General features: G+C 38.5%; 1 protein-coding gene across 1 annotated transcript; it reads right to left on the bottom strand.

Annotated features, from left to right (window-relative positions):
- LOC105485623 (proline-rich protein 20E-like) lies at positions 1-3007 on the bottom strand. The gene is made up of 2 exons (XM_011747957.2): positions 2957-3007; positions 1-792 (listed from the first exon to the last, which is right to left on the bottom strand). Exons 1-2 carry the CDS (start codon positions 3005-3007, stop codon positions 1-3), a joined length of 843 nt encoding a protein of 280 aa, XP_011746259.2.
- Positions 3008-19796: the final 16789 nt, after the last annotated feature.

Below are 19796 nucleotides of genomic sequence, written 5' to 3' on the forward strand. Positions count from 1 at the left end.
TCAGGATCTTGGGAGGAGGGTGTGGAGGTTCCATCCTGACAACACAAGGTGAGGGCTTCGGTTGGGATGGGAGGGGAGGAGTGGAGCAGAAATGGGGCTGGAGTTTGGGGGTGGAGGAAAGTCCAGGTGGAAGAAAGGGAGGCTGGGAACAATGTGGGTGACAGATAGACACCACCATGCAATGTCGGCGACGAACACTGGGATCCCTTGCACATAAGTGCCGTTGGGGGTTTGAATGACCTGTAAAACAGCTGAGCCACCCAGAGCCCTAAACCCGATGCAGGGATAGAGGGTCAACATGGGCTGCCCGTTGATAGCCTCAGGCTCAGAGGCAGGGGGCGGCTCCTGAGGCCCCACCTCAGGATGGGCCACATCAGGGCCAGGGCCTTCCTGCACACTTCCAGGGACAGGAGCTGTTTCAGGAAAAGAGAAGGCTGCGGTCTGCCTGATTTCCGGTTCCCCCTGGTGGCCTGGCTCTCCATGGTGGTGCAGTTGGATGTGCATGTCTGGTCCCAGCAAGTGTTCTGCCCCCTGTCCCTGGCCAGCGTCCCTGCGGGGCCCACTCCCTCTGCCACGGCCTCGCCCTCGCCCTACCCGCCGGCTTCCTCCCCGCCTCTGGCCTCTCTCTGCAGGAGGAGCCAACTCTGTGCAAGCTGGGGGCTCCCGTCTCAAGGGTTTCACGTAAGCAATCCGTTTTGCAGGTTGGGCTGGCTCTGCGGGCCCATCTGCTTCCACGGAGTCTTCACGGTCCACAATAGAGCAGCCTGGCTCTGTAGGACGGCCACCTGAGGCAAAAAGAGAAGCAGAGTGTAAGGAGATTGAATATGGGCTGCCCAGGAAGCCTTCAAGGAAGGGAGATGAGGTGAGGGGTTGAGGGAGGGCCCATGAGAACCCCGGCGAACAGAATGAGGGTCAGCAGAGGCCTGCAAGGTGAGCCCTCAGGAGTTCTGTCTGCCCAGGGTCCTACAGCGCTTTCCATGAGCTTTCCATTGCAAGTCCTTGCAACAACCTTGTCAGTCGAATATTATGATCTGCATTTTGCTAATGAATAAATGAGTCTACAGTTCCCTAGAGAGATCGAATTGGAATAAAAATGGCATGCTTCCTGCCCTCACTGAGGTTCAACTTCAGTAGGACAGACAAACAGAACACCAAAAAATGAATGATGCTAATGAGCGACCAGTTAGGAGGTGAAGGGTGTCACAAGGGAGGTGGGTCTGGATCCAGAATGCCTGGGCTGTATTCTCAGGCAGCTTAATTTACCTGGGCATCGGTTCCCCTTTTCATAAACTGGTATAATACCATGCCAACCCCTAGATCCTTACAAGAACTGAGTTACTAAAAGTGAAATGTTTAGATTAGTATCTAGATCAAGCAAGCATCTTAACATGTATTGGGAAGGAGATGATCAAAAAGTCTTGCTGGAGGAGATGACATAAGCCAACTTGGAGAAAACAGTTTATGCCAGAAATGAGATTTTCTAAAAATATCTATAGCTAATATTCCTAGAGAGATAGAAGGAATTTTACCCATAAATCAATTATAGGATACTTTTAAAAATGAATACTCACAGACAATAGGGTTTTTTGAAATTGCAATTATGAAAGAAGAAACAAAAATATCTCTGTGGAAATTTGAGAATGAAGTTGAGAAGATCTGCCAGAAAAGAAAGCAAAAATCTAAAATGGTGGAAAGAAGGATAAACTATAAGAAAATTAGAGGCATACTGTCAGTGAGACATATCACCATAAAATTTCAGAGTGCTGATGACAAAGAAAATATTCTAAAAGATTCCAAAGACAGGGAGAAAGAGAAAGAAAGGAAAGATCACATGGAAAGGGCTAGGATTCAACATGTCTCAAAAATCAGACGTCTCAAAAGCAGCAGTTAAATCTAGAAAATAACAGAAAATGTCCTCGAAATTTCAAGGGAAATGGATTTCCCACCTAAAATTTCATATCCAACCAAAGTTTCACTTAAGAATCAGGAAGGGTAGAATGAAGATGTTTCAGACAAGCAGGATCTTATATACTTTCCTTTCAATGGATGCTTTATTGTTATGCATCTGTCAAACTAGACAAGATTAAAAGTTTTAGGATACTCAGTGTATGAAGGCAAATGTTTTGGAGAACAATGTGGCAATAGTTGTAAAATTCCAATTCCTACAGAAAAGAACAAGGTGGAAGTATGGATTTATCATAGATGAAGATGTAGTGTGAGGACTTGCTCCACTACAGAGAAACAGTAAAACAAGGAAAAAAAAAAAAAAAAAGAAAAAAAAAAAAAAAGACACCAGATTTGGGAAATGGGATACAATTATAAAAAGGGAAAGTAATTTCCCAGATGATGTGGAAGCTGGGAGCTGTCTTACAGCAAACAGCCCAGGCTGAAGCAGGCTATGAGAAAGTGAAACAGATAATGCTTGATTGAGTTTGAATTTAAACAATTGTGGAAGAATTGGGTAACGAACTAGTGATCAGTAAGCCCATAAAAACCCAAGGCAAGTATTAAGTCCTGGGAAATGCAAGTTATGCAAGAAGTGGAAAGTAATCCTCCTAATATTCTCTCTGCTCCTGGGCAGTGGGGAGGAACAGAGGGTGTGTGTCCTGGGCTGTGTGTTGCATGGTGCTTGGGTGATTGGTGGTGGTGGTGGCAGTGTGTAAACTACAGCTAAATATTCCTCTATCCTAGAGGGAAGACCGTAAGTAAACTCTAAAAGGAAAAAGAAATAGCAGTAGTGTAGGCATGTTATTTAAAGAGTGAGAGGGAATGCTGAAAGAATTGGCTACACAGATGGAGGTGGTGTTCCCAAAGGTGTAGGAGACTGAGAAGGAGCAGGAGCTGCTGCATTTCATAGCATGCCACATTTGCCTCTGTAAGTTCTATAAGTCAATACCAAAGGTAAAGTAAAAATCCAGAAAAATTTAAAAAGAGAGTTGCAGGCGTTTGATGTACCTTGATTAGGGTCCATGGAGCGAAGTCGCTTTGAACGCCTTGGTTCCTCCATGAGGAATCTACGGGAGGCGGTGGGGAGAAAAACACATCAGTAGAGTTAAAACAGAGCCTCATTTCCTAAGCTCCAGGCAGCCATGCAGACCCCCACCACACACCCTCCTCCAGGGCCTCCAATGCCCACAATCCTCTGAGCACTTGGCTGCCTGGGCACCGACCGAGCCCACGTGCCACCCAGTAGAACTGTGTGAAGGTGGGGATTGGGTGGGGGGCTGTGGCTGTGGGAGATTTCCACACAGTAAAGTGTTTCCGAGGGGAAGCTAGTAGCCAGCAAGGATTGGCCTACAGGCGGTTCAATTTATCCCCGTTCCTACAGGAAAGCTGGGAGAGGGGAGACTAAAGTAGGCCTTTTGGAGGAATGCTTCCTCCTCAAGGGAAGAGGGAAGGAAGGTGAGGACAGAGAACGGATTTAGGAAGACTGGTGAAAAGTCAAGGGAGTGGCCGTGGCCTTTCTAGGGAATGAAGATTCTGTCCCCAACTGCACCCATCCAAGCTCTATTCACCCCTCAGGGACACCCACACACACACCTGATCTTCCTACAGCTCGCTCCAGAGATCTGAAAATTTGGAGACTCTTCGACGAAGAGAGGCCAAAGGAGCTGGAGTTGTCCACAGGTTCAGGGCTGTGGCTCTGAGGTCGTCCTCCTGCAGGCGGGCGGGCGGGCGGGTGGGCGGGAGGGAGGGAGGGAGGGAGGGCGCGCGCAGCAGATTCTGGCTCAGAACCCAGCAGAAAGTGGACTGCTGGAGGCCCAGCGCGGTCCCTCTTATATGGCAGCAAGGCAATTACGTAAGAGACAGGCGTGGTCAGAGGGGGGCCGGCTGGGGCGGGCCTGGCTGGGCTTGGAAGGTGCATTGGGCCAGTCCCCTGCCTGTCAAATGAGGCTCTGCTGATATGCCGCCATTTATAGACTTCAATGGTTGATTGATTAATCTAATCATTGAGAAACAATGCATAATTACATTTAAGTGCCAGCAAAAGGGTGGTGTGGTGCCCTGAAACTGGCTAATAGGAAGATCTGATTAGATTAGATCTGTGTATGGTCAAAGAAAACACCCAAAGTGGGGAAATTTGGGCTGAAATCTGGAATACAAAATTTGAAATTACTCAACCTGAACCGGGTTGGGAGAAGCAGGGAGAGAGGCAGCGGAGTGAAGAAAGCGTGCTGAGACCCGGACTGGAAGGGAGCCCGGCCCATTCTGGAAATGGAGGGGAGGCCAGGGCCAGACCCAGAGGTGGTGTCAGGTGGAGGCAGGGGCCACGCAGGAGCTGGTCTTGTTCCAAGGCAGCAAAAACCATGGAACGGTGTCCTGCAGTGAGTTAACATTTCCAAAACGACCAGCCTGGCTGTGAAGGAGAGCCAACCCCGGGTCCACAGAATAACCTGGGAGAGGGAAGAAAGCTATTGCATCCCTCGGGGGTTGGGTGCAGTGTCCTATTAGCCTAGGACTTTGGAAGGCAGAGGAGGAGAAAGTTCCCTGGTGGGAGAGAAATTTACAAGAAAATGCGAGATCCAGTGTGGACAGCCCTTGGAGAAGAGACTGCAGTCTTGGCAGCTCGTTCATTCAGACAGAGGTGGACCAAGAACCTGCTCTGAATGGGAAGATACGGAGCTTGGCTTGTGCACACTGGGTTGAAGGAGCTTTTGAGCTGCCAAGTGAGGATGTCAAGTGGCCTTTTGTAAAAAGAGCCGAGCTCAGAGAGATGGTGATGGGGCTGGAGATGGGTGTGAGACACACACCACTGGCATTTATTATTCTGGGTTCACACACAGGCGAAAGAAGACAGCAGGAAACGCCACAGGACGCTGGAGGGGAACCCACAGTGGGTCAGTTGGTTGGTTTACATGCTTGTTTTTTAGAGAGACAGGTTCTCTCTCTGTAGCCCAGCCTGGAGTGCAGTGGCGTGATCTCAGGTCACTGCGGCCACTTGGGAGACTGAGATAGGAGAATCGGTTCAAGTGATTTTCCTGTCTCAGCCTCCCGAGTAGCTGGACTACAGATACACGCCACCAAACTGAGATAATTTTTGTACTTTTTGTAGAGATGAGGTTTAGGTATGTGCCCAGACTTGTCCGGAACTCCTGAGCTCAAGCGATCCTTCCCGCTCAACCTCCCGAGTTGCTGTGACCACAGGCGCAAGGCATCATGTAGGGCTAATTATTATTGTTTTTGTTTTTATTTTTTGTGGAGTTTAGGTTTTGCTATGTTGCTCGGGCTAATCTCAAACTCCTGGCCTCAAGCAATTCTCCCACCTCGGCCACCCAAATCACTGGGATTACAGGCATAAGCCACCACACCCTGCTCCCATAGTGCTGTTTAAAAAATTCTGGCCAGGCATGGTGGCTCATGTCTGTAATCCCAGAACTTTGGGACATGGAGGTGAGAGGGTCACTTCAGCACAGGAGTTTGAGACCAGCCCGGGATACATAGCAAGACTCCATCTCTACTACATATATATATTAATTACCCATGTGTGCTGGTGCCTGCCTGTGGTCCCAGTCGTTAGGAAAGCTGAGGTGAGAGGCTTGCTTGAGCCTGGGGTATCAAGACTGCAGTGAACCGAGATTGCACGGCTGCATTCCAGTCTGGGACACACACACACACACACACACACACACACACACACACTCAGGTGTATAAATAATGCAATTCCAGTTAGATTCTCAATATTTTTTGTTTTTGTTGTTGCTTTTGATTTTAAAAAAATTCAACTTTATTAAGGTACAATTTGCACATGATAAAATGCATCCATTTGAAGCACACAATTTGGTGAGTTGTGATAAACATGTAGACATGGGTAACCACTTCCTCAATTAAAATAAGAATAATTTCATCACTGGAACAGTTCCCTTGTGTCCCTTTGCTATCAGCTCCCTTCCCCCATCCTCTGCCCCAGGGAACCACTGATCTACTCCTTGTCTCTGCAGATTATTTTTGCCTGTTCTAGGGTTTCACATAAATGGAAGCATACAGTATGTCCTCTTTCTACCAGGTTTCTCTTGCTTGACATAATGGTGTTGAGGTCCATCTATGTTGCAGAATACGTGAGTCATTCATTCATTTTCATTGCTGAGTGGTGTTCCATTCCACAGATAAACCACGGTTTGTTTATCCAGTCACTACCAGCTGACAGACACAGATTGGGTTGTTTCCAGTCTGCGGCTATTGTGAATAAAACTGCTAAGAACACTCATGTACAAGACTTTGCATACACATATGCTTTCACTTTACTTGGGTAAGTATCTACAAGTAGCGAAATTTCTGGGTCAGATATAAAGATTTGTTTTTAGATTTTTTAAAAGTTATCAAATTGCTTTCCAAATTGATTGTGAGATTTTACATTCCTTCCTGAAATGTATGAGGGTTTTAGGTGCTCCACATTCCCTGTCAACTCTTGGTGTTGTTGATTCATTTTCTCTAAGCCACTCTGGTGTCTATGGAGTGGTGTCTCATTGAGGCTCTAATCTGCCTTTCCTTGATGACTAATGATGTGCTTAATAGATTTTTAAAAATAAGCGTTTTTATTTTAGAGTAGTTCCAGACTCACAGAAAAGTTGGAGAAAACACAGAAAGTTCTCATCTGCCCTAAATTTACCCTGTTCCTACAATCTTACATTGTGGTCCATTTGTCATAATTATTATGGCAATAATAATTGTTGATACATTAATCCATATAATACATCATTATTAATTAAAGCCTATGTTTGGTCCCGATTTCCTTGGTTTTGCCCTAACATACCTTTTCTGTCCCAAGACCCCATCCAGGGTACCACATTACAATTACAATTAGTCATGGCTCCTCTTGGCTGTGACAGTTTCTCACACTTGCCTTGTTTTTGATGACCTTGACACTTTGAATACTGGTCAGATATATTGTAGGATGTCCGCTCCTGAAATTCGTCTGATGTATTCCTTATGATCTCACTGGAATTATGTGTTTTTGTAAGGAAGATTGCAGAGGGAAGTGCCATTCCCATCCCATCCTGTCTACAGTATACTCCATCAACATGGCTTAGTCCTGGTCACCTGGCTGGGGCAATGTTGATTAGGTTTCTCCACCATAAAGTGATTTTCCCACCTCCTTCTCTACTGTACTTTTTGGAAGTCACTATCTTGTTTGCAGATTATGTGATCACATATTTGGAAAAACCTAAAGACTCCACCGAAAAACTATTAGAACTGATAAATACATTCAATAAAGTTTCGGGATGCCGTATCCATATGCATAATTAAGTTGCATTTCTAAATACAATGAAAAACTTGGAAAAACAAAAAAAAGAAGAAGAAAGAAAGAAATCCCAGCACTTTGGGAGGCCGAGGCGGGTGGATCACGAGGTCAGGAGATTAAGACCATCCTGGCTAACACGTTGAAACCCCATCTCTACTAAAAATACAAAAAATGAGCCGGGCGTGGTGGCAGGTACTGGTATTCCCAGCTACTCGGGAGACTGAGGCAGGAGAATGGCGTGAACCCAGGAGGCAGAGCTTGCAGTGAGCCCTGATCGGGCCACTGCACTCCAGCCTAGGTGACAGAGCGAGACTCCGTCTCAAAAAAAAAAAAAAAAAAAAAAAAAGAAATCCCATTTACAGTAGCCACACATAAAATTAAATACATATAAATTAACTTATCTAAAGAGTGTGGAGGTCTCTATAAGGAAAACTATAAAGCACCAATGAAATAAATTTAAGAGGACATAAAATAAATAGAAATATATTCCATCTTCATAGACTGAAAGAACCAATATTGTTAAAATGTCCATTCTACTCAAAGCAATCTACAGATTCAATACAATTCCTATCAAAATACCAATGACATTTTTCATGGATAGAAAAAGAAATCCTAAAATTTATATAGGACCTCAAAAAAATCAGAATAACCAAAGCCATCTTAAGCAAAAAAAAAAAAAAAATCCTGGAGAAATTACATTATCTGACTTCAAATCTTCAAATTATACTACAGAGTGATAGCAGCCAAAACTGAATGGTACTGGCATAAACATAGACATATAGACCAATAGAAGAGAATAGAGAATGCAGAAACAAATCCACACACATATAGTGAATTCATTTTCAACAAAGGTGTCAGGAATATACACTGGGGAAAAGACACTCTTCAATAAAGGGCACTAGGAAACTGGATGTCTATATGCAGAAGACTGAAACTAGACCTCTAACTCTCTCTGTATGAAAAAATAAGGTCAAAATGAATTAAAGCCTAAATCTAAGACCTGAAACTATGAAATTACCAAAAGAAAACATTCAGGAAATTCTCTGGAAGACTGGGCAAAAATTTCTTGAGCAATACCCCACATGTCCAGGCAACCAAAGCAATAGTAATGGTAACACAATGGAAACAATTAACAAAGTGAAGAGATTACCCACAGAATGGGAGAAAATATTATCAAACTATCCATCTAAAAGTGATTAATGATCAGGATATATAAGGAGCCTAAACAACGATATGGGAGGAAAAAGCTAATAACCTGACTCAAAAATGGGCTAAAGTTTTGAATAGACATTTCTCAAAAAAAGACAAACAGCAAACAGGCATATGAAAAGATGCTAAACATCATTGATCATCAGAGAAATGCAAATCAAAAGTATAATGAGACATCATCTCCCTCTAGTTAAAATGACTTATATCCAAAAGACAAACAATAATAAATGCTGGCTGGGTTGTGGAGAAAAGGAAATTTTTATACACTCTTTGTGAGTGTGTAGATTGGTACAACCACTATGGAGAAGAGTTTGGAGGTTCCTGAGAAAACTAAAAATAGAGCTATCATAGGATCCACTGCTGAGTATGTACCCAAAATAAAGGAAATCCGTGTATCAGAGATACATGCCGCCTCATGTTGACTGCAGCACTGTTCACAATAGCTAAGATTTGGAAGCAACTTAAGTGCCCATCAACAGATGAGTGGATAAAGAAAATGTGGTGCCAATACACAATGGAGTATCATTTACCCATAAAAATAATGTTATCCTGTTATTTGCAATAACCTGAATGGAATTGTAAGTCATTATATTAGGTGAAATAAGCCAGGCACAGAAAGACAAACATTGCATGTTCTACTTTATTTGTGGGTTCTAAAAATCAAAACAATTGAACTCGTGGAGATAGAGAGTAGAATAATGGTTACCAGAAGCTGAAAAGGGTAGCTGGTGGTTTGGGGGAGGCAGGGATGGTTAATGGGTACAAAAAATTAGATAGAATCAATTATACCAAGTAGTTGATAGCACCACAAGGTGACTGTAGTCAGTAACAATTTAATTATACATTCTAAAACAACCAAAAGAGTATAATTGGATTGTTTGCAAAACACAGGATAAATGCTTGAGGGGATGAATACCTTATTTTCCATGATGTGATTATTATGCATTGTATGCCTGTATCAAAACATCTTATGTACCAGATAAATATATATGCTTATTGTGTACTCACAAAAATTAAAAATTAAAAATAAATAGAATAATTAAAACTAATTTGTACCTATATTTAACTATAGACATTTATATCTATAACTAATATTAACATTTCAAAAACATAATTTTCACCACCTCAATATTTCAGTATAATTCTTTAGAAAATTGATATCCTCTTATATTGTGAAAATTACATTATGTCAAGGGTAAGACTAATTTAACAATAATACATTAACTATTCCTATTTAACAGTTTTCCCCCAAAATGATTTTTGTTTCTCATTGTCTCACATGAAGATTTAATTTACGAGCAATCACATTTGGTTGTTATACACATTCATACTTGTTCAATTTTCAATATTCCTTTTTGTTGGTAATATTCTTATTTGTTGATGTGTGTAAATGTATCCAACTGCCTTGTTTTGATGATCTTTAAATTGCCCCAATTCTTGTAATTTCTGTAAATTGGTAGGTAAAAACAAAATACTTTATTAGATTCAAGTTAAACTTTATTTTGTAAAATTGCATTATACATAATATTTACTGCTTAAATTTGCAGTAAATGTCGCATTGCATTTGGTCACCTCAATATAAACGAGGTTGAGATTGGCCAATTGATTAAAATGATAAAACTTTTGTTCCTTCTTCATGTATTGTTTCTCTTTTTCTTACCCAAATGTACCTTAACATCACATGACTATCCAATCCCTCAACCTCCAAATCCAAATAATTGCCAATACCAGTTTATGACTGCTATTGCTAATAGCTATTGATCACATTAGGTGTTGAGAAGTAGTGTTTTTAAAAAACCTATAATTTAATTTACAATTATTAGCTTTTATCTCTAGAGATTTCTCCAATTGGGAAAGGCTAATTATTTATATGGGAGATGCATTTTCCCCTGGAGAAAAATGCTAATGTTTAATTTTTTTATTTGATATCCTCTAAAACTGTTATCTAATAATCATAATGTCATCATCTTTCTTTTTGTTTCTGATTTTCTTTGTTCGTTTGTTTTTGAGACGGAGTGTCACTCAGTCGCCCAGGCTGGAGTGCAGTGGCGCCATCTCGGCTCACTGCAACCTCCACCTCCCGGGTTCAAGCAATTCTCCTGCCTCAGCCTCCCAAGTAGCTGGGATTGCAGGCATGCACCACCACACCTGGCTAATTTTTGTATTTTTAATAGAGACGAGGTTTCACTATCTTGGCCAGGCTTGTCTGGAATTCCTAACCTCAGGTGATTCGCCAGCCTCAGCCTCCAGAGGTGCTGGGATTACGGGCGTGAGCCTCCGTGCCTGGCTCTTGTATTTGATTTATGTTGGATGATTTAGATTGCTCTAAAATTATTTCTTTCATTTAGTGATTAAACATTTCACTACTGCTATCTGTAAATGAAAATAAGAATTTTTGCTTCTTTGGTTTTATTCATGTTGTTATTTAAACCATCTTAAATATCTGAAAATACCGTAGTCACAGCTTTTACTATATTGAGCATATCATAATATGAATGGATGAATCAACTTAATCAAATCACCATTATTACCTGGGTATTTATAAAATATTTAACATTTTCTTTTTTGCCATTTTTCTGTGCCTGAATTGTTGCTTGTAAGTTAGTCATAGTCTACTCTTGATATTGTTTTATCTTTCACCGTCCCACAACAAGGCAACTTCTATCTGTAATGGTCACAGACTGCTCTTTTGGGAAGATTCAGGAAATCTCTAAATTAAAAAAAAAAAAAAAAGGAAAAATGTGTTCATCTTTCCTAGTAGGCAGTTGTCTCCAGAATACTTTAGGACAGAATTTCATAAGATTACACATGAAATAATTTGGTTTTCTCATTACACTTCTAGTTTGTCTTTTCAGGTTGTATTGGGAACTTACCATTTACAAGAAGGTACCATTGATTTATCAACCTGGGGATCCGAAGTCCGTTTGTATTTAATCAGTAATTTTTTAAACCTAGCATATAGGAATATTGGTATAGTCTACAGTGGACAATGATGTTTTTGAAAAAGACCATGCAGCAATATTTTATTAAATGAATTTATGTTGACATTCTCATTTGCATGATATAAACCTGTTAACCTTAAATTTTCAAGTTTAACACAAGACACGTATGTTTTAGTTTGTGGGAACTTCCAATAATTTTATTGGTAGATGTTATTATCCAAATGGTTTTCACTGTGCAGTACCTCCACATTACAACCTTTGTAATATGAATGCGCTTACAAGAACCTGTAGCTATTATATAATCTGCTCTTCTCTCATAACCATAAGTTAGACTTTACTGTAGAGATAAGTGACTGCCTTTCTTGGTCCCTCCCTCCCTCCCTCCCTCCCTCCTTTCTTCCTTCCTTCTGACTGAGTCTCACTCGTTCCCCAGGCTGGAGTGCAGTGGCACGATCTCCACTCACTGCAACCTCTGCCTCCTGGGTTCAAGTTATTTTCGTGCCTCAGCCTCCAGAGAAGCTGGGATTATAGGTGCCTGCCACTACGCAAGGCTAACTCTTGTATTTTTTTAATAGAGACAGGGTTTCACCATGTTGACCAGGCTGGTCTCGAACTTCTGACCTCAAGTGATCTACCCACCTCAGCCTCCGAAAGTACAAAGTGCTGGGAATACAGGCGCGAGCCACCACACCTGGCCCCATTATTTCTTACGTTGAATTCTTACGGGTATTTTTCTGCCTGAATTTCTTTAGCAAATTACTCAGAAAGAACCCGTTAGAACACTATCCTGAGACAGTGTTCATATTTAAGTACATTTGTTAAGTTTTAAGGTAATTTCGCCTTTATAAAAAAACTTTGAAAAACATTTTCCTTTCTTGAGTATCTACTATGGGTACTCCATTTTCTTCAAGCATAAATAATTCCTAGCAAAACCTCTCATGACGATTTAACTGTCACTGAAAAATGACTTAATTTTTTTTTTTTTTTTTTTTTTTTTTTGAGACGGAGTCTTGCTCTGTTGCCCAGGCTGGAGTGCAGTGGCCGGATCTCAGCTCAATGCAAGCTCCGCCTCCCGGGTTTACGCCATTCTCCTGCCTCAGCCTCCCGAGTAGCTGGGACTACAGGCGCCCGCCACCTCGCCCGGCTGGTTTTTTGTATTTTTTTAGTGGAGATGGGGTTTCAACATATTAGCCAGGATGGTCTTTATCTCCTGACCTCGTGATCCGCCCGTCTCGGCCTCCCAAAGTGCTGGGATTACAGGCTTGAGCCACCGTGCCCGGCCTGTTTTTTTTAAAATCTGGATACTTTAGAGACTTTTTCAAAAATGTAAGTTTTCTACTATAAATTGTCTCAGGGTTTTCCATTCTCATTTGACTGTTTTTCCAGGGATATAGTGACGTGACTCTGTATAGTTTACAGTTCATTTTTATTTTTTAAGTAAACCTTTCTTGTAATGTTATTCATATTTGTTACATTTCATTCATTTCTGTTTTTTTCTCAAATGTTTTTGTATGTTGTATCATTTTTCCTATCTACCAAAACTCTCACTTCAATACTTTTTTTTCTTTTTTCACTTCTTTTCATGTTTAACATTGTACTACTTTTCAGTTTTGTTTCTTTTAACTCATGTATTAAATTTATTTACTCTTAAATTGTTCTGGAGTTGTCTTTATGTTTATTATAATTATTTTACACATTATTTTATTGTTTTATTGAGTTTTAACATTTCTATTTTAGAATGTTGTAATCTTATCAATTGATTTATAAGTTTTTGTGATATTTATTTATTGTTTTTTACTGGTTCTATATTTTTTAATTTAATTTTATTGTATTATAAAATATCAAACTTTTAAAAATCTGTTGTATATCAACATCTTTCTGGAATTCTTTCATGAACTGTAAGGGTGTTATTCTGTTCTTAATTTCATTTTGCCTTTGATAACTTTACCTCAGAATATCAAATATATCAAAATACTTTTCTCTTGCTTACTTTTGGTGTGAAAACAGGTTTCTTGTCATTTTAAAGAAAGAAGTGAGTCCATATTACTTTTCTAGCTTCATGGGATTTTCTTTTTCTTTTTCTTTTAAGTTCTGGGGTACATGTGCAGGATATGCAGGTATGTTATATAGGTAAACATGTGCCATAGTGATTTGCTGCACCTATCAACCAACCTTTTAAGCCCAGCATGCATTAGCTGTTTTTCCTAATGCTTGACAGGCCTCAGTGTATGTTGTTCCCCTTCCTGTGTCCACATGTTCTCATCGTTCAGCTCCCACTTCTAAGTGAGAACATGTCGTGTTTGGTTTTCTGTTCCGGCATTAGTTTGCTGAGGATAATGGCTTCTAGCTCCACCCATATACCTGCAAAAGACATGATCTTGTTCCTTTTTATGGCTGCATAGTATTCCATGGTGTATATGTACCACATTTTCTTTATCCAGTCTATCATTGATAGGCATTTGGATTGATTCCATGTCTTTGCTATTGTGAATAGTGCTGCAATGAACATATGTGTGCATGTATCTTTGTAGTATAATGATTTATATTTCTTTGGGTATCTACCCAGCAATGAGATTCCTGGATCAAGTGGTATTTCTGGGTCTAGATCTTGAGGAATCACCACACTGTCTTCCACAATGGTTGAACGAATTTACATTCCCACTAACAGTGTAAAAATGTTCCTATTTCTCCACAGCCTTACCAGTATCTGTGTTTCTTGACTTTTTAAATAATCACCATTCTGACTGGCATGAGATCGTATCTCATTGTGGTTTTGATTTGCATTTCTTTAATGTTCAGTGATGTTGAGTTTTTTTTTTTTGTTTTGTTTTGTTTTGTTTTGTTTTTAATATATATTTGTTGACCACACAAATGCATGAATGTATTATTTGGAGAATTATCTGTTTATGTCCTTTGCTCAGTTTTTAGTGTTTTTTTTTTTTTTTTCTTGTAAATTTGTTTAAGTTCCTAAACAACAAAGCTGGAGGCATCATGCTATCAGACTTCAAACTACACTACAAGGCTACAGTAACCAAAACAGCATGGTACTGGTACAGAAACAGACATATAGACCAATGGAACACAGTAGAGAAGTCCTAAATAAGACCGCACAACTACAACCACCTAGTCTTCAACAAACTCAACAAAAGCAAGCATTGGGAAAAGGATTCCCTATTTAACAAATGGTGCCGGCTGAGAGAACTGGCTAGCCATATGCAGAAAATTACAACTGGACCCCTTCCTTACACCTTATACAAAAATTAACTCAAGATGGATTAAAGATTTAAATGTAAAATACAAAAGTATAAAAACTGTAGAAGAAAATCTAGGCAATACTATCCAGGACATAGGCACGGGCAAAGATTTCATGATGAAATCACCAAAAGCAATTGCAGCAAAAGCAAAAATTGACAAATATGATCTAATTAAACTAAAGAGCCTCTGAAAAGAGAAAGAAACTATCATCAGAGTGAACAGGCAACATATAAATTGGGAGAACATTTTTGCAATTTATGCATCTGACAAAGGTCTAATACCCAGCGTCTTCAACGAAGGAGCTTCATGGTTTTCAAATGACATCTCTTGTTGTTTTTGAAGAGTAATAAAATAAATGACCTCCTATTTTCTTAACGATTCTCTTGTCCAACCCTCTTCAACTTTTTCTTAGCTCTTAGTTATTTTTCTGTAATGTCCTTGCCCTGATCAATTTGAATTTACTATTAGCAGTTTCTCTTTACTTATAGGTTTTATATTAAAATAGAAAGATTATATGGCTTAGAATTCTCTAGTTGTAAAACACACCCTTGTGTCACAATCTTTCTTGAAATCACTTATGTACATGCACAACCACATTCCACTTTCATTTGCTGTTCTCACCTTCACTTGCATGATTTCTAGTTAGTACTTTTAGGCTCTTTTAGGGTTTCTCCCACTCAATAACCACCAGAAACCATACTGGTTCTTGAGTAGGAGAAACCCTACTCCATTAACTATAACCCAGATCCATTGATAACTATAAGAGGATAAACCAGAAAGAAGCTATTATATTTCTTTTTGGTTTCTCCTCTTATAGTTATCAATGGTGTAGCTATCATATCTCATGTACTCATATTTGACAAGCAGGGTAAATTATGCATTTCTTCATTAAGGAGTCTAATAGGCTAATTGCTCTACTTTCCTTCTCTCTCTCTCTCTCATTTTAACGGGTAGGAAAGGAGATTCACAAATCATGCTACTAGTACCATTTCCAAGGCTTCTTCAATCCGCTTATATTTAAATGTAGGAAACATTATTTAAATCATTTGTGAACTCAGTACTTAACAAAGTAAATACTATCCTAAAATGCTCAGAATATTTTCTAATCAATGGTGAGTTTGTGTGACACTTTCCGAATTGTGTAGCTCATTTGTTTTTTAGGTAAGATCTTCCTATATAATTTCTAAAAGATTTCTAGATGTATCTCCCATTGCTTATTAGTTCAACTAATAAATACCTATGAATTAATCCTGCTTTTTCCTAAAGTTTGTATTTAAGGAGCAAGAAAGCATCACATAACAATGTTTTCATAATGCCTCAAATTCCTCCAATATGTTGTTTTCATTATTTTTGTCAAATAATGTCAAAATTGTTTGATGAACAATTCTTTGTTTTCTGAAAATTATTTCTTAGAAACCTGTAGTTTTATCCAGCTTATACGAAAAAGTGACATAATTATTTCCTGTGTAAAACTGTCAATACCTGCTTTTATTTGTGACAAATTTTAATAGTAGATTTGCTAATTCACCATCTCAGTTGTGAGGAAAGGGAGCCATGCCCCCACCTACCTTTTAATCTTTAAAACTATTGATATCTACCAAAAGAATCCAACAATAGTGAATGAACAAATTAGATTAGTTTTGTTAGTAACAGAGAATGCCAAAATATTAACATACAGAGATAAGGATGAATAATATGGGAAGATTTCAACTGCTTACATCTAAAATATTGTACTAAATATTAAAAGAATAGCATCACATTAAATTGAATAGGCTGCCTAAGTATTTTAACATTTTATAGCCCTCTCATCTGGCCAACAGTGCATCGTATAAACAGATAATTTGAGAAAAGTATTTAGACATTCTCAGTCACCATTTATTTGAAGCAATTACAGGAATTTCAAAGAGAATATAGTATTTTATAAAGTATTACAGTTTAGGTGCAAACCTAGAAATTATATCACTAAATTTTCTGGAAGATCTTTAATCCTGGATCCTGAGATAATACTGCTCCATTGATAAAAATGAAATGCAATATGAATAAATTTACTTAGGCAAAGTTTAATTACACATATCAAGATCTTTATTTATTTTTAAAATGAAAACCTTCGATAATCACATGGCAGTAGTTTAAAGACTCTATCACCAGGTTTAGGAGTCCTAATATAACATACTAAAATTATCTGTAAGAGATCTATAAGACATCTATTATACATAATACAGAGTTAATAACATTATATTGCATTCTTGAAAATTGTTGAAAATATATTTTGTGTTCTCATCACACAAAAAGTGTGTGAAATAATACATATATTAAATGGCTTAATTTAGTCATTTCACCATGTATACATATATGAAAACAAAATGCTGTACACCATAAATATATGCATTTTTAAATTGTCAATTAGAAATTAACTTTAAAATGGTAAAATGAACGAAACATTTTAATAAAAAGCTCATAAACAACATGGCAGGGAAACACTGAAAAAATATTTAACAAATGTTACATTTAATGTTATTACATAGTAGGTTCCAGTCATTCTTTATTTTTTTTTTTGTATTAAGGCTAATTTTATTAGTAATTTAGATAATCTTTTTATTTTTTTATTTTTATTTTGGTAGTTTTTGGAGAACAGGTGGTTTTTGGTTACGTAGATAAGTTCTATAGTGATTTCTGAACCCATCACCCGAGCAGTGTACACCATACCCAATGTGTAGTCTTCTGTCCCTTATACCCTCAACCCTTCTGAGTCCCCAAAGTCCATTATATCATTTTTATGCCTTTTTGTCTTCATGACTTATCTCCCACTATAAGTGAGAACTTAGAATAATGGCCTCCAACTCCACCCAAGTTGCTGCAAAGGCCATTATTTCGTTCTGTTTTATGGCTGAGTAGTATACCATGGTGAATATATACCACATTTTCTTTATCCACTCATTAATTGATAGGTGCCTAGATTGGTTACATGTTTTTGCAATTGTGAATTATGCTGCTCTAAACGTGTGTGTGCAAGTGTCTTTTTCATATAATGACTTCTTTCCCTTTGGGTAAATACCCAGCAGTGGGATTGCTAGATCAAGTAGTAGTTCTGGTTTTAGTTCTTTAAGGAATCTCCATACTGTTTTCCACAGTGGTTCTGCCAGTTTACATTCTCACCAGCAGTATAAAAGTTTAAAAGTGTTGGCGGGGCACGGTGGCTCACGCCTGTAATCCAAGCACTTTGGGAGGCCGAGGCAGGTGGATCACCTGAGGTCAGAAGTTCAAGACCAGCCTGGTCAACATGGTGAAACCTTGTCTCTACTATATACACAAAAATTAGCTGGGCGTGGTGGCAGGTGCCTGTAATCCCAGCTACTCAGGAGGCTGAGGCCGGAGAATCGCTTGAACCCGGGAGGCAGAGGCTGCAGTGAGCCAAGATCACGCCACTACGCTCCAGCCTGGCAACAAGAGCGAAACTTCATTCCAAAAAACAAAAGAGTTTAAAAATGTTCCCATTTCACCACATCTATGCCAACATTTATTATTTTATATTTTTAAATTGTGGCCATTCTTGTAGGAGTAAGGTAGTATCTCATTGTGGTCTTAATTTGCATTTCTCTGATCGTGAGATTGAGTATTTTTTATTATGTTTGTTGATTGTTTGTATATCTTCTTTTGACAATGGTCTATTCATTTCCTTTGCCCATTTTTTTGATGGGTTTTTTTTTTTTTTTTTTGGCTTTTTTTATTTGCTTGCTTATTTGAGTTTCTTGTAGATTCGGGATATCAGTCATTTGTTAGATGCATAGTTTGTGAAGATTTTCTCCTGCTCTGTGGGTTGTCTGTTTACTCTGCTGATTATTTCATTTGCTGTGCAAAAGCTTTTTGTTTCATTAGGTCTCATTTATTTATTTATTTTTCTGTATCATTTTCTTTTAACTTCTTGGTTATGAAATATTCGCTTAAGCCAACGTCTAGAAGAGATTTTCCAATGCTATCTTCTAGGATTTTTACAGTATCAGGTCTTAGGTTTAAATATCTGATTCATCTTGAGTTGATTTTTGTATAAGGTGAGAGATGAGGATCCAGTTTCATTTTTCTATATGTGGCTTGCCAATTATCCCAGCGTCATTTATTGAATAGGGCACCCTATCCCCACTTTATGTGAAACATCATAAGCAAAGATAAACAAAAGATACTTAAGGACTGCTCAACCTGTACCAGTTTGTTTATACATGCAGTGATATATGAAATGAAAAAGGATGCTGTATATTCCTCTTTAAATACTATTTTTAGAGCAAGTTTAGAATGCTTTTATTACTAAGATAAATAAATATTGAAAAAAGAAGTCATGTGACTCAAGTTTCTTCAGTGGAGAAACAATACAGACCACTGCTTCAATTACCACGTTTATCAAATCTAACATACATTTAATAATAAAATGGATCCTTTTATAAATTTATTAAAATTTAAGAAAGGAATAATTAAGCTACATTAAGCTATATTCCAATGCTTTGTTTTCTTTCATGAAAGCCAATGATATGATTGCCATGTCTTCCTGCTATAATTCACAAAACATAGATGCCAGGCTTACGATCATGCAGGAGAGAAGCTGGTATTTCTTCAACAAAGAGTGCTGGAATTTTTGTGTAAAACTGGAGCCATGTTTATGCCATATCATATATTATAAAATTTCATGAGCTGATTTTGGGGGAGAGAGAGTAATGCTTCCTTAGCTATGCAGCTGAAAAGCTGTAATGTCTGAGTCTTTCCTGCTCTCCGATATCTATCTAGGTTGGTGAGATTAGTAGGTTCTCCTCCAAAATGCAATAGGTCATGGAGAGCCTACATTTCTGCTACTGCTCCTATGTCTGTGAAATTTCACAAATAAATGCTTCACCAGCAGTTTTAGTGTATGTATTTTTTCACTTATGCATTTGGATGGATATTTTATACTTATTGAATGAACTATTTTAAATTTCTTGGAGTTTAAAAAAATACCAATTTGGGGCACATATAAACAGAATAAATATACATGAAAAACTGAGTAAGAAATATCTAAACCTCCCCTTTCATTCATAGTCTAAATCTTCTATATTTTTTCGATAACAATCAACAATCTTTTGTTTCTACACAATATAGTATTGTATGCTATCAAGAATATTGTTTAT

Source organism: Macaca nemestrina, chromosome 16 (assembly GCF_043159975.1).
Source record: "Macaca nemestrina isolate mMacNem1 chromosome 16, mMacNem.hap1, whole genome shotgun sequence".
Classification (NCBI taxonomy): Eukaryota; Metazoa; Chordata; class Mammalia; order Primates; family Cercopithecidae; genus Macaca; species Macaca nemestrina.

Excerpts from the sequence above, each read along its gene's own strand:
- LOC105485623 (XM_011747957.2), bottom strand. The coding sequence starts at position 3,007 with ATGGAGGAACCAAGGCGTTCAAAGCGACTTCGCTCCATGGACCCTAAT. Across the intron at positions 793-2,956 it reads GCTCCATGGACCCTAATCAA|GCCTCAGGTGGCCGTCCTAC; the intron begins GGTACATCAAAC and ends GCTTCTCTTTTT.